The 13,396-nt window shown below is 41.3% G+C and overlaps 1 protein-coding gene and 1 long non-coding RNA gene across 6 annotated transcripts in view; one reads left to right on the plus strand and one right to left on the minus strand.

Annotated features, from left to right (window-relative positions):
* The window catches only part of LOC113593790 (uncharacterized), a 57,523-nt gene extending 53,004 nt beyond the window's left edge, over window positions 1–4,519 (plus strand). For 3 of the 5 annotated variants that reach the window (XM_053203767.1, XM_053203765.1, XM_053203766.1), the window contains one exon: window positions 1,382–1,738. In XM_053203767.1, coding sequence (XP_053059742.1) covers window positions 1,382–1,464 — 83 coding nt within the window. In that variant the 3' untranslated portion in view covers window positions 1,465–1,738. The other 2 variants (XR_008290532.1, XR_008290533.1) reach the window with 2 other exon arrangements.
* The window catches only part of LOC128311883 (uncharacterized), a 60,877-nt gene that overhangs the window by 35,298 nt on the left and 12,183 nt on the right, over window positions 1–13,396 (minus strand). The gene's annotated exons all lie outside the window — the stretch shown is intronic.

Consider the following 13,396-nt stretch of genomic DNA (forward strand, 5'->3'; position numbering starts at 1 on the left):
AAGCATTGTGGCCCCTGGGAGTCCAAGAGAAAACAGTCAAGGCAGCAGTGAAGTAATATGGAATCGGATGCTGCTGCCACCTCCATCCACATTCCTGATTGTGACTTGTTTGGCCTCTGATCACAGCTGCCTTTGATTTATATATTTATTGAAGTACCCACTAGCAACTCTACAGCTTGGAAACTGTCTCCATTATAAAGCCATCTACCATTTATCCACCCATTCATCTGTTCATCCAACTGTTCATTCAACTAGCATTTGTTGAGTGCCCACTATGGCCAGGCCATATGCCCAGTGCTCATTGTGTGGTAAGCTTGCTTCTACCAAGGAATACCAAACAAAGTCTGTTTCCTCTGAAAAACCTTATCTCAGCATAAATATGCTCACTTACCCTGTTCGCCATGTAAAAGAAAAAGGAAAGGAATGCTTTTTCTTATAATTGGGGTTGGGGTGGGCATTAGAGTTTTGACTGGGGTCTACTTTTTACTAACAATGGCCATGTTGAATACCCATGAACTATCATGGTACACAAGGCTCTCCAGTCTGACCCTGACCTGTTTGACCTGTTTCCTCTCTTACCACTTCCTACTCTCTATCAAAACAACCATACCAAATTTCTGAGCATTCCCAACACATAGCAGGCTTTTGTAAGCTTCTTTGTCTTTTTGTAAATGCCAGTCATTTTGCCTGGAAAACCCCTATCCATCCTTTAAGAATCCACTCATTTGTCACTTCTGTGACACTCTCAGTCACTTCCTCAAAAGATTAATTCCTCCATTCTGGTTGTCAGTACTGGTTGTTGTTGGAACTTAAAGTCTATCATAAGTTCAAGAAGTTGGAAACCTGTGAAATAAACCACCCATGTAATTCTGAAATGCTAAAGACAATGAATAAAAGCAGACATGAAGAATCACCTAGAGATAGGAAAGTTCCCAAACCTATAGGATTTGACTGTAACTTGATTGATAGAAAAACATTACAACTCCAAGAGAGATTGTTCAGTTGCAAAGCACAGAATAGGAGTCTGAGCAGCAAATGTGCATGTTTCCCATCTCAGGATTGCCCCGGGGATGAAATTCCCTTTCTGGAGATAAACGTTGAATTATTTCCAGGTCTAATAACAAGGCTCTTCCTACTGTGGACAGATACAGGACATTATCAATTTCCATTCCCACCAGCAACACATTCTTACTGTGAGAAAGATGTAACAGAATTTCTTAGCCAGGCTCACAAAGCAATGATTAGGATTATAATTAGGCTTCCTGTGCAGCTTAATAACAAGGAGCAAAAGAGTTCTTCAATACAATGCTAATATTCTAATCTATTTGACAGTTTCATTGGTCTTTGAAGATTATTAAATCATGCTGGTATCTGTTTTTAGCCTCATGTGAAATTTATTTATCACGAGTCACTGGCAAGCCCCCATCATCCCTGAGCATGGAACTCAGCAAGCATATGGACTAGCGAAGCGGAGGAAGAAATCTTGGAAGTTGGCGATCACTGAAACACAGACCAGCAGTTCTCAACCCTTTATTCCACAACACACATGGTAAATGCTATTCACGTGAACAGTTCCCGTGGGCAGTCTCAGGCGAATATGAATTCCAAGGTGCTGGTTCTAACTCCATTTCTGTCTTTTCCACTTAAGAAAGCATATTAGAATACAAGTGAGTACAAGGTTGCCATAGAGATGACCTTGAATCTGCTCTTGTTTTTAAAAAGCAAATTACTCTTACTGTTTTTGTCCAGCAGCCTTACTCTCCTCTGTCCAGTTTTGAGGGTGAAATCTGCAAAGGACTTTAGCAGGTAAGTGACATGATTATATTTGTATTTTAGAAACACAAAATGGCAGCTAAAATTGAGAATGCTCCTGCGCTATTTGGGCAGGAGGTGATGATGGTCTAAATCAAAGTTGTGGGAATGAGGATGGAGAAGAAAGGATAGATTGAGAGCTGCGTAGGGTAGAATGAATAGAATGGCCAGATATTGGGGTAGGGTGGGGTGAGAGAAGAGAAGGCATAGACAAAGTCAGCTTGCTTGAATGACTGGGGAATTGTAATACCACTAACAGGAAAAGAACCATAGGAAAAGGAGCTGGTTTGGGTGAGAGAGGACTTTATACACACTAGGTTGTGGTTCCCAAGGCAAATCCAGACATCAAGTAAGATGTCAAAAATGCAGGGGCGCCTGGGTGGCTCATTCAGTTGAGCATCTGACTCTTGGTTTCGGCTCAGGTCATCATCTCCTGGTTCGTGGGTTCCAGCCCCACATCAGGCTCTGTGCTGGCAGTGCAGTCTGCTTGGGATTCTCTCTCTCTGCCCCTCCCTGCTCATGCTCATTTGCTCGCTCTCTCTCCCTCTCTGTCAAGGTAAATAAATAAATTTGAAAAAAAAAAAACATGTCAAACATGCAGGTCTGGAGATTCAGATAGAACTGCAAATATAAATGTAAATAAGGGTAATTAGATTATTGATCATAACTGAAGTCAAAGGAGTAGTGCATGAGGTGAAAAGGAAAAACAGGTAGAGGATTGAGTCTACAAATGGTAACATGAAAGGGCTGACCAACAGAGGAAGAAGCCAGCTAAGAAAGTTGGGAGATGTCGAGATTCATCAGAAGAATCAGGAGAATGGATTGCCTTGGAAACAAAGAGAGGAGAAAATTCCAAAAAGAAGAGAGTGTTCAGTGATGTCAGATACTCCAGAGAAAGCAGAAGCAACAATGCAAAGTATTCATTGCCTTGGCAATGAGAAGGCTATTGAAGATCTTGACAACAACATCCAGAGTGTGGAGCACGGGCAGCAGATTGCAGTGGGTTCGTGTGTGAACATGAAAAAAGGAGAAGAAGGAAGTAGAGGTGATAAAGGGAATAATAATAAATAGTGATAGATAACATTTATTATGTGTCAGGCACAGCGCCTGACCTATAAATTCTCATTTCATTTTATGAACTATGTTTAATTATAATCCCTTTTTATACCTCAGAAACATACTTCAGGTCATGATCTCAAAGTTTGTGGGATCAAACCCAGTCAGTGCAGAGCCTGCTTGGAGTGCAGAGTTGCTGAAGATCACCCAACTAAGAGGTTGTGAAAACATGATTCAAGCCTAGTGCTGACGGACCCAAAGCCTAAGACCTTTACCACACTGGGGCCAGAAGAGAAGGTGAAGCCAGGGGATATTTTTATTTGTCTGGTTATAAAGGTATAAATGGAATGTTTCTTCTGAAATGGTAGATTTGGTTTTTTAATCATAAGTCATGCACATACACAAAATCACAAGGAACTAGTTTCTTTGAATTGTTACTCTGATTTCATGTCTGGAATCAGTTGATAATGAGCTACTCTAGTTCTTTCAGTATCAAACCTTTGCACTCAGGTAGCAAACTGGTTAGTTATTAATTAATATGTGTTGAGCAATGAACTTAAAGTGGAAGTAAGACATCAGCCTCAACTTCTTGGACCTTTAGAAAAAGCAACAGGTAAAATACAGCGAGGAAGAGAGTTCCAGATTCACCTCAGTGTTTCTGACCTAAGCTGAAGGTGGCCCAGAAAGGTATTTAAATTTTTTTTCATGTTTATTTATTTTATTTTGAGAGAGACAGAGAGAGAGAGAGAGAATGAGAGCATGATCAGGGGCAGGCAGAGAGAGGGAGAGAGAGAGAATCCCAAGAAGGCTCTACAGTGTCAGCACAGAGCTCGACGTGGGGCTTGAACCCACAAACCATGAGATTGTGACCTGAGCCAAAATCAAGAGTCAGATGCCCAAGTGCCCCTGCCCAGAAAGGTATTTTGATTAGTGTTCCTGTGGGGATTCAAGTCCATTCTCAAGGTGGCCTTGGAGACTGTTTCACACTCGGACTCTGGGTTCTCCAGATTCAATCTAGAAAGACCTGAATTCTCAATTTTATTGAGAAATTAGACTTCCAGAGATCTCTGGGTTTCATGGATTGCCCATTATGTGCCACCTATGTGGCAGATGTTCTGAGTGTATAAAGCTAGCTGATGATAATAAAGAGGAAGATACTTTACCATTGGAAAGTCCAATATTACTCTCCCCTGAATTATTCAAGAATTCAAAACATTTCCATGATCCAAAGGGTCATAACCCTCTTCCAGAAGTCAGGTTGAGAAAACTGGTGAGCTAATGTGAACCTCAAAGAGAAAGGGTCAGAGACCCTTTCTTCTCTTCTCTTCTCTTCTCTTTGTCCTATGGCTGCCTTCTTGTACAATTCTAGGGACATCATTTATATTGACCATTTATATTATTCAGAAGGAAGGATATCCCTTGAAGCACATCTCCAAAGAATATTTACTTTCATCACAACAGATTACAATATGGGGGCACCTGGGTGTCTCAGTCAGTTGAGTGTCTGACTCTTGATTTTGGCTCAGGTCATGATCTCAAAGTTCGTGGGATCAAACCCAGCACAGAGCCTGTCAGTGCAGAGCCTGCTTGGGTTTTTCTCTCTCACTCTCTCTCTGCCCCTCCCTTGCTCAAGTGCACACACTCTCTTTCAAACAAACAAACAAACAAACAAACAAACAACAAACAAACAAAAAACCCCAACCAGATTACACTATGAATGGTGCCCCCTGGTGTTGTGCAACTCAGCACCAACTTTCCTACCTAACCCTAATCCCAGCTTTCTATTCAAGAGGAATGAGTAAGAACAGATATTTCAAGACTAAGACAACCTATTATTCCTTCTTCCAAGGCAGTAGGTCTCTTGTCATTGCAAAACTAAGAAGTGACTCTTGTGGGGTGCCTGGGTGACTCTGTTGGTTAAGCAACTGACTTCGGCTCAGGTCATGAACTCATGGTTTGTGAGTTCAGCTCAGGTCATGAGCTCATGGTTTGTGAGTTCGAGCCCACATAGGGCTCTGTGCTGACAGCTAGGAACCTGGAGCCTGCTTCAGATTCTGTGTGTCCCTTGCTCTGCCCCTCCCCTGCTCAAGCTCTGTCTCTGTCTCTCTCTGTCTCAAAAATAAACATTAAAAGAAAAAAAGAAGTGACTCTTGCAAAACAAGTGACTCTTGCAAAACAAAGATCTTTTCAAAGTGATTTTCTGAAGCTTGTTTTTATTTTATCTTTTTAAAATGTTTTTAACATTTATTCATTTTTTGAGAGACAGAGGCAGAGCGTGAATGGGGGAGGGGCAGAGAGAGAGGGAGACAAAGAATCTGAAGCAGGCTCCAGGCTCTGAACTGACAGCACAGAGTCCGTTGTGGGGCTGGAACCCACGGACTGTGAGATCATGACCTGAGCCGAAGTCGGATGCCCCACCGGCTGAGCCACCCAGGTGCTCCTGAAGCTTGTTTTTAAAAAATAAGATATTTTCTGCTCCTTCAGGCACCTTCATTACACAAAAAATAATAGCTACCATTTATTCAGCGGATGTGGCACAAATACTTTATATGCATTATCTCTTTTTTCTTGAGATAGAATTCTGACTCTAATAGTGGAGTTAAAATGTACAGAAATGAGAATGCAAGGTAGAATGTGTAAAAAATTACGTGAGTGAGGTATAAAGCACCAAGAGAGCCCAGAGGAGGGGGGATTATTTCCAGTCAGAGAGACTCATTCAGTCAACATTCAGTATGTAATTATTGCATGACTTTTACATCCTGGTCTCAAGAATCTTACAGACCATGGGGGGAAAGGACGAAGAAACAGATCATCTTGACAGTGTCATGTCATCTGATGACTGCAATCTGGCCATCAGGGCAGGCTCCTTGGAAGAGGGGGCATATGAGCTACAGCAATGAAGGTTTGGGGAGCTTCTAAACAGACAAAGATAGGGATCTCTGATATCCCAGGGTGGCACCTGGATCTCATTACAACAGCTCCACCCTCTAGAAGAGGAAGAGAAACAAGGGGTTGTTAACTTTCCCATTCAATTCTCCTCCAAGGCCCTAATTTTGAAGCCTTTAATGGTAACCAGTCCTTCCCCTTTGTGCAACTGGCTTTCCTCCCATGGAAGATTGCACTGCACTTTCCCCTACTTAGCGCCATTCAGCCTGTGACCTCCTCTCCAATTTACCAATCGTGATTCACATCCTCCACCTTTTCTCCCACTGAGAAGAAACAGCCCACTTTTGGACTTTCAAACCTCCTGGAAAAAGGCCAAGCTTCCATAAACTCCAGAATATTATTGTGTGAATTAAAATATTCACATGGTATTAACCATGCAGTTACTCCAACATTTATTTTGGAAAATATTACATTTGGAAAATGGGAAGTATTCCAGAGCATTCTCTTACCTTGAAATATCAGTAGACACAAGGGGATTTAAGGATCATTTCTTGCTCAAAAGTTAGAAAAGAATCTGTACAATTAGATACATAAAATTGCCTTAAATAACATTAGTTAAGGGCTCTGGGGCTTAAAAAATGCCTATAGAATATTTGTGGAGAAATTTGGGGCAAAAGGCTGCAATTCTAACTCACTGAAGCAAGCTTTCAAAACGCCTTTGAGTTAAATCCCAGTTGGCTCTTATTGTACATTTCTCTTCCAATCACTGATGATTAGACCTTGCTCAGTTGCACATTTTCCAAGATCTTACATGCTTCAAACTCCATCCCTCTGGCTACAAGAGGCAAAGCAGTCTAGAGCCCTAGTGAGAACTATATCTAAACCTCAAGCCCCAGAGACTTAGGGGCCCAGTGGGCTCATCGTGTTTCCCTTACTCTCCTCTCTCTTCCATCTGTTTCTTCTCAGTTTGGTTTTGTAACGCTAAAGTCACAAGAGAAGAGTGCCAGGGGTCAGTTGTCCCAAAGGGATCTTCTTATGCACCTCTTTCTTTAATGTGGCCCGGCTCCCATTGCCTACGATATGTTTGCAGTGGCTATGATACAAGTGAGATTGGAGGGCACTGAGGAAAAAGGTCAGGAGTAATGGACAGGTTGCAGTCCTTCTTGTGTGTTCTTTCAGACTTTGAAATTTGATAATTCTTGAGACACAACATTGTCCATGATCCCATTTATGAGAAAGAAGACCCACCCCCGCCAAACACACATGTGTGTGAGTGTGTGTGTGTGTGTGTGTGTGTGTGTAAATGAATAAAGAACAAGTAGGACATATGCCAACACACAACAACGGTTACCTCTGAGAAAGGAAGTGTAAATAGATAAGAGCACACCACTGATTTACATATATCACCTTTTTACATTGACATTTGTGTAGTGTATAAATAAACATAAAGAAAAATGATTACAATAAAGTAAAAATATGTTTTTAAAAACAACTAAGATTCTTTATAGTGATATAGAAGGCTCCCCAAGAAACGTTAAATTAAAAATAGCAAGTTTAAGTGGTAAATATCCTAAGTTCTATTTTGGGGAAAGATGTAAACATACACACACATAATTGGCAGTCTGTGCATAGAAAACATTCTAAGGAAGATATACCAAATTATTGCTGTGGTTATGTCTGGGAGATGGAGATGCAGGCAGGCATTGTAATTTTCTACACTGGATAGTCTCTAGAATATTTAAAATTTTCAATATTAGCATTTATTGATTTTCCTAACAAGCTGGCTGATGTAGGATTATGCCCTTTTCCTAGATATTGCCCTCAAGAGACTGGCTGTTTCAACGGACCAACATGTAATGCTGTGTTGACTGATCTGAACAACTAACTCACATCCCAATTCAAATGATACTGTTCGTGGCAGGTTCTGGTTTAATAAAGATCCCAGCTTTTACCTGTTCTTACCTTAAACAAACAGGTCCTTCTGCTACAAGTTCCCTCTTCCTCTTCTCCTGGTAAACTTCTTTTTTAAAAAAAAACTTTATGATTTATTTTTGAGAGAGAGAGGGAGAAGGAGGGGGGGGAGAGAGAGAGAGAGAGAGAGAGAGAGAGAGAGAGAGAGAGAGAGAGAGAGAGAGAATCCTATGATCCCAGGATCATGACCTGAGCCACAATCAAGAGTCAGACACATAACAGACTAAGCCACCCAGGTGCCCCTATTTATCCTTTACAACCTGCTCAACTATTAGCTTTCTCCAACTCCCCAGGTAGAATGACTAATTTCCACTTTGCCCCATAGCATTTACACATTTCCCCATTTCCACAAGTTACTCCATGTATGCTAGTTCCTTTTCTCAACCTCTGTCTCCTCTTCTGGATTGTTAGCTCCTCAGAGCAGGGATAGTATCTTATTTTCTATGTATCTATGTTTCTATGTTTCTATGTATCTGTCTCATGGACAGATTTACTAAGTAAATAATTTACTAAGTAAATAGTAAAATTATTTAGTAAATATTTAGTTAAAATGGTTGGTTTCTGCAGCATAAGCTTCCTAGTATAAGTATATGGCTTCCTAGTATAAGAGTTGTAAATCTAGTGGACCCCAAACATGGCTATTATTAGAATCTCCTGAGGGAGCATTTAAAAACACAGGTACTGATGTTCCACCAGAGCTATTCTTAATTCAGATCTCCCAGATGATTCTTTCTTTCTCTGCCTCTTCCCTCTCCTCTTTCCATTGTTTTCCTTCCTAAACAATTCAGTCCAGTGCCATTAACTGGACCTGAACAAGGTAGACAGTCATATGGTGGTGGGGAGATGGAGACCCAGGGTGGGGTGATAAAACCTAAGCTGGATGAATAGTGTACCTGGGTGGGAGGGTGATGTCAGATCCAGTTACCTGGATGGTATGGATGTCAGAGCCTCAGCAGAGTGAGAAGGGCATTCACAGAGGATGATGCAGTGGGGGCCTGGGAAGGAGCATCAGAGCCTAACAGAGTCAGGAGGGTATCCCCATGGGGTGTCCAGGCAAGATGAGAGGTTGTGTCTCAGTGCAGCATCTTCCTGCTTGGATGAAGTGCCAGAGCCCCAGAAGCATGAGGAGGGAACCATATAGGTGTTGGGGACCAGGGTAAGAAAAAATTACTAAGTAAATAAATAAGTAAATTTATTGATGGGAATTCTCTTACTATCGGACAGTTACAAATATGGAAGAGGAGGAAACTGGAATGAATCTTACAGTGTCAGATTGTCATTGGAGGCTTTCATGGTTTTCAGTATAAAAATAAATACAGAAATAAGTATAGATGTAAGTAGTGTGTATGTGCAAATATATACAAATATGTATGTGTGTATATATATGCATATTTATGTGTGTATCTGTGTACATTTATACATATATATCTGTGTGTGTATATATACACACTGACCTCACTGACCTCACTGACCTCCTAAATGGTCAGTGTATACCTTCCAGGGTTCTCAGAAGATCTAGAAGAAGGGAAAGGGACCCTAATAAAGGGATACCAGATTCCACACTAATCTAGCACTAGGGGGCTCAAGTCATTCTTCCTTTAATTGAAAAAGTTGGTTATGTGATCTTCATTCTACCTTCAACATTGAGCAGTTTATACCAGCTCCATGCTAATGGATTTGCTTTGGTTGCTATCGTACTGCTTGGCACATGCTGGCATTCAGTACATGACTACCAACAAATGCATAAACAGAATGTGATCAATATGATTTCCACAGATTTGGTTGGGAACCCATTTCAGGCCTGCTTTTGTAGTCTGCAAACCTTATGTTAAACAGGTTACTAAGATACAAAGACTACATTTTATAGTGCATTCCAGATGCATGTACCCAGTCTCACAGACCTCACCAGACTGTGATTAAAAATGAGGTCAGGTTTACCTTGTGATGTTCAAATTACTGTGGCTCAAACTTTCATCTTATCTGATGACAGGAAGTTTCATCTTTTATGAGACTCCCTTCCACAAGTAGGTCTTTGCACTTCCCAGCTGTTCATGCATCTCACAAATTCACACTGTCCCAGCCACCTCTGTGGTCCCAGATTGTTCATCACAGATCCCCACTGCCGCTTCTGACTTCTATCACTCCACGACTGAAGCCACCACAGCTATGCTGGCCTCAAGAAGAGGCTTTGCTTCCCTTCCCTAAATGTTCCCAAAGGTAAACAAAGACCTTTAATTTCCCACATCATGACATTTAGCAAAATTTTACAGAATGTTTAAGGATGAGAGGAAGGAATTATAAAACTGCCAAACTTACAGATGGCTGTGAATTCTGAATGCTTTTTGTCCACAAGCCAATGCATGGGTTGTCTTAGGGCTGTGGAGGTGCCTTCCAGCCTAGTTCCCAGGCTTAGACTATCTGGGAGGGTCTGCATTTCTTTTTCCTTTGGGGGTAACTTCCAGTGAATTTGCCCTCCTGCAAGTCCGGGCCCCAATATCCAGAAGCCCAGGAAGAGAGCACTTTTCTCCCTGTGTTCTCTGTGGTCTTAGTCTGCCTCCCCATCCACATCCTCTGAGGAAACCCCAGCCCTCCTCCACTCATGGAGTCAGGTCCATTCCTATGTCCTCTGTGAGATCATCACATAAAAGCAAAATACCCAGTGGACTACATTTCCCAGGTCTGTGTTTGAATATTACCATGTGTGATAGGCCAGTATTTTCGTACTAAGCCTCACCCAGTCTCATTTCTTTTTATGAAATTTTATCCACATGAGGTAAAAAACCAGAACTATAGCTTCCTGGTAGTCCCTAACATCTTTACTTTCAGTCTCCTGTGAGACGCTTTTAACGGGAAGTACAAACATTCAACTAAAATAAATAACGCTGTGTAGGCTGGGGGTGTCTACACCAACACCTGAAAGGAAATATTCCTCCAAAGGTGTCATAAACCACAGGGATGCAGCTCTGCCCACACTAAAGGCAATTTTTAATATTATTATGCAGAACAGTTTCGATCTCTGGAGCCACAGCTGTCAAACTTCCATTCCAGAAAAAGGCCTTGTTCATTTAACCTTGTCCCTTTAGATCATTTCCCCCAAACCAAGGGTGAATCTGATTCACGATGGATGAAAATTTCCACTTCTTGAAAAACTACTTAAGATATGAAATTACAATGTTCAAGCTACTCTGCCCACCCCCACCTTGGAAAATCTCAGGCACATTTCTGTCAAGGCTCTAGTTACAAGTGCTACGTGGCTGTCTACCTCCAGAGGTCTCTTTCTTTCCAAGGGTCTCATTCACTGGGGAGTCCAAGCTCTAAGGTGAAGGGGACACAGCCTTTTCCCTGCCACATAAATATGGAATGAATTTTGATTTATTTTCCTTGAACCTTAGATACCTTGTCAACAGTCATTCAAAAAGAATTTTATAAAGGTAAAAGAATTACAGTTAGCCAAATTGTGAAATTGAGATTCTTTAGGGAGTCGATTTCTGTAGTCATAGGTCATGCAGAATTAAATGAATTTGGAGGTGTGGACTTTAGTGGGTTTAGGTTGTGGAGATTGTCAACTCAGATAAATTGAAGCAAAAGGTGGATTTTCTCCACACATTTCTGAATAGACTTTAGGATTCTATAATTCACAACAGCTGGCAAGTGCTCACATCTATTTCTCTTTTTATTGGCGACCAGCCCAAACAATAAAAATGGATTTTTTGCCAATCATAAACTTAAAAATCATCAATGGAGAATGCCATTTTTAATTTTAAAATGCACTGTAATACATATATACAGTATGCAGAAAAGGAGTCCTAGAGAACTTTCTATTCTTTTTTCTCAACTTCAGTTCCATTCATTCAAACATTTACTGCCTACTAAGTGCCAGGGGCTGTGCTATGAATGAAATGAATGAATGTTGCTATAAATGAAGTTGCTATCAAGAGGAAAAAGCAAAGCTTCCCTTGAGTTCCTTACCACCCAGGTAAAGGATAGAGGTGCATGGGTTGGCAGGAAACTGTGTTAAAATATTAAAATAAAAAGTCTGTTCTCAGTTAATACAGGTGCAAAGTATGTGTTGTGGAGGCACTGATGAGAGCGACTAACTCTATCTAGAAAACTTCCCAGACAAGGTGCATTGGGTCTGATCTTGAAAGGTGAGTAGAGAGTCACCAAAGGAGGGGGAGCAGAATTCAGTATTTGTTTGATACCTAGTCTTCCTACTAGACTGGCTGTTAGCATCATGTGGGGGAAGGACCGGGCCTTGTTCACTGTTGTATGCCTGGCACCCAGCTCAGCACATGGCGCACATCAAATGTTCTCAAATATTTGTTGACTAAATGACTGAAAGTATCTTAGGCAGAGAGAACCATGCATACAATAGCAAATAAATAACACAATGATTTTTTTAGACAGTGGTTTATAACATCAGCACCATTAGCTTCTGGAAAGGAAGGAGGTAAATCCTAAGGTAACTCAGAAAAAACAAGCTGTAGAGGAGAAGAAGCCAGACCTGGGTTCTAGTTCCAGCCCTGTTATTAACTAGTTACATGACCTCAAATCAGTGATTACCCTGTACCACCCTCCATTTTCTCACTTGTAAACTAGCTATGTAAGAGCTTATTCTAATGATATTATATACTGTAAAAAAAGAAAAAAATTAATAGAAGGGGAAAGAATGTAGCATTGCCTCTTCTTCTTTTTTTAAGTGCAAATTAATACCTGCGTCCCAGCTTTTAGATGGTAGATGGAGTACATACTTATCATTTCTCCCTCCCTCATCAAAATTGTAGGACTCAAAAAGAATAGATTAATAAATATTCAAAAATGGGGAAGGGACTTTTTTTTTTTGGATCAGAAGCTGTGATCATATGAGAAACCAGAGCAGGGAGCTGAGGCTCCTGCTATCTCAGAGTTACTACTCTTGGTTCTGGGCCACCTAACTGGAGGCCTTATAGTTCTAATCTAACCAGAGAGATGAAGAGATAAGAGGCTGATACTGGAAGGCATTGAAGTTACAGAGATCTTATCATCAATCTCATGCAGGTGTTTTAAAAATGTTTTGTGCCATGGATCTCTTCAGCAGATTAGTGAATACTGTGGATACCTTCTGTCTTAGGTCTAATTGGGCTGCTCTAACAAAATACCACCAACTGGGTAGCTTATAACTGAAGTTTGTTTCTCATAGCTCTGGAGGTTTGGAAATCCAAGATCTAGGTGCCCGAATGGTTCTCGTGAGGGTATTCCTAGCAGGTAGTGTGTCCTCATCTTGTGGAACGGGTAAGAGACCTCTCTGGGGTCTCTTTTATAAGGGCACTAATCTCATTCATGAGGGCTCCACTCTCATAACCTAAGCTCTTCCCAAAGACCCCATCTGCTAATACCATTACATTGGGCATTAGACTTAAATTTTTTTTTAATGTTTATTTTGAGAGAGAGAGAGAGAGAGGAGAGAGAGCGCGCGAGAGAGCAAGTGAGCATGGGGGAGGGGTAGTGAGGGAGACACAGAATCCGAACCAGGCTCCAGCAGGCTCTGAGCTGTCAGCACAGAGCCTGATGTGGGGCTCAAACCCACGAAGCAGGAGATCATGACCTAAGCCAAAATCAGATACTTAACCAACTGAGCCACCCAGGTTCTCCAGGCATTAGACTTTTAACATATGAATTTGGGGAGACATAA

The sequence above is a fragment of the Acinonyx jubatus genome, chromosome D1, assembly GCF_027475565.1.
Source record: "Acinonyx jubatus isolate Ajub_Pintada_27869175 chromosome D1, VMU_Ajub_asm_v1.0, whole genome shotgun sequence".
Taxonomy (NCBI): domain Eukaryota; kingdom Metazoa; phylum Chordata; class Mammalia; order Carnivora; family Felidae; genus Acinonyx; species Acinonyx jubatus.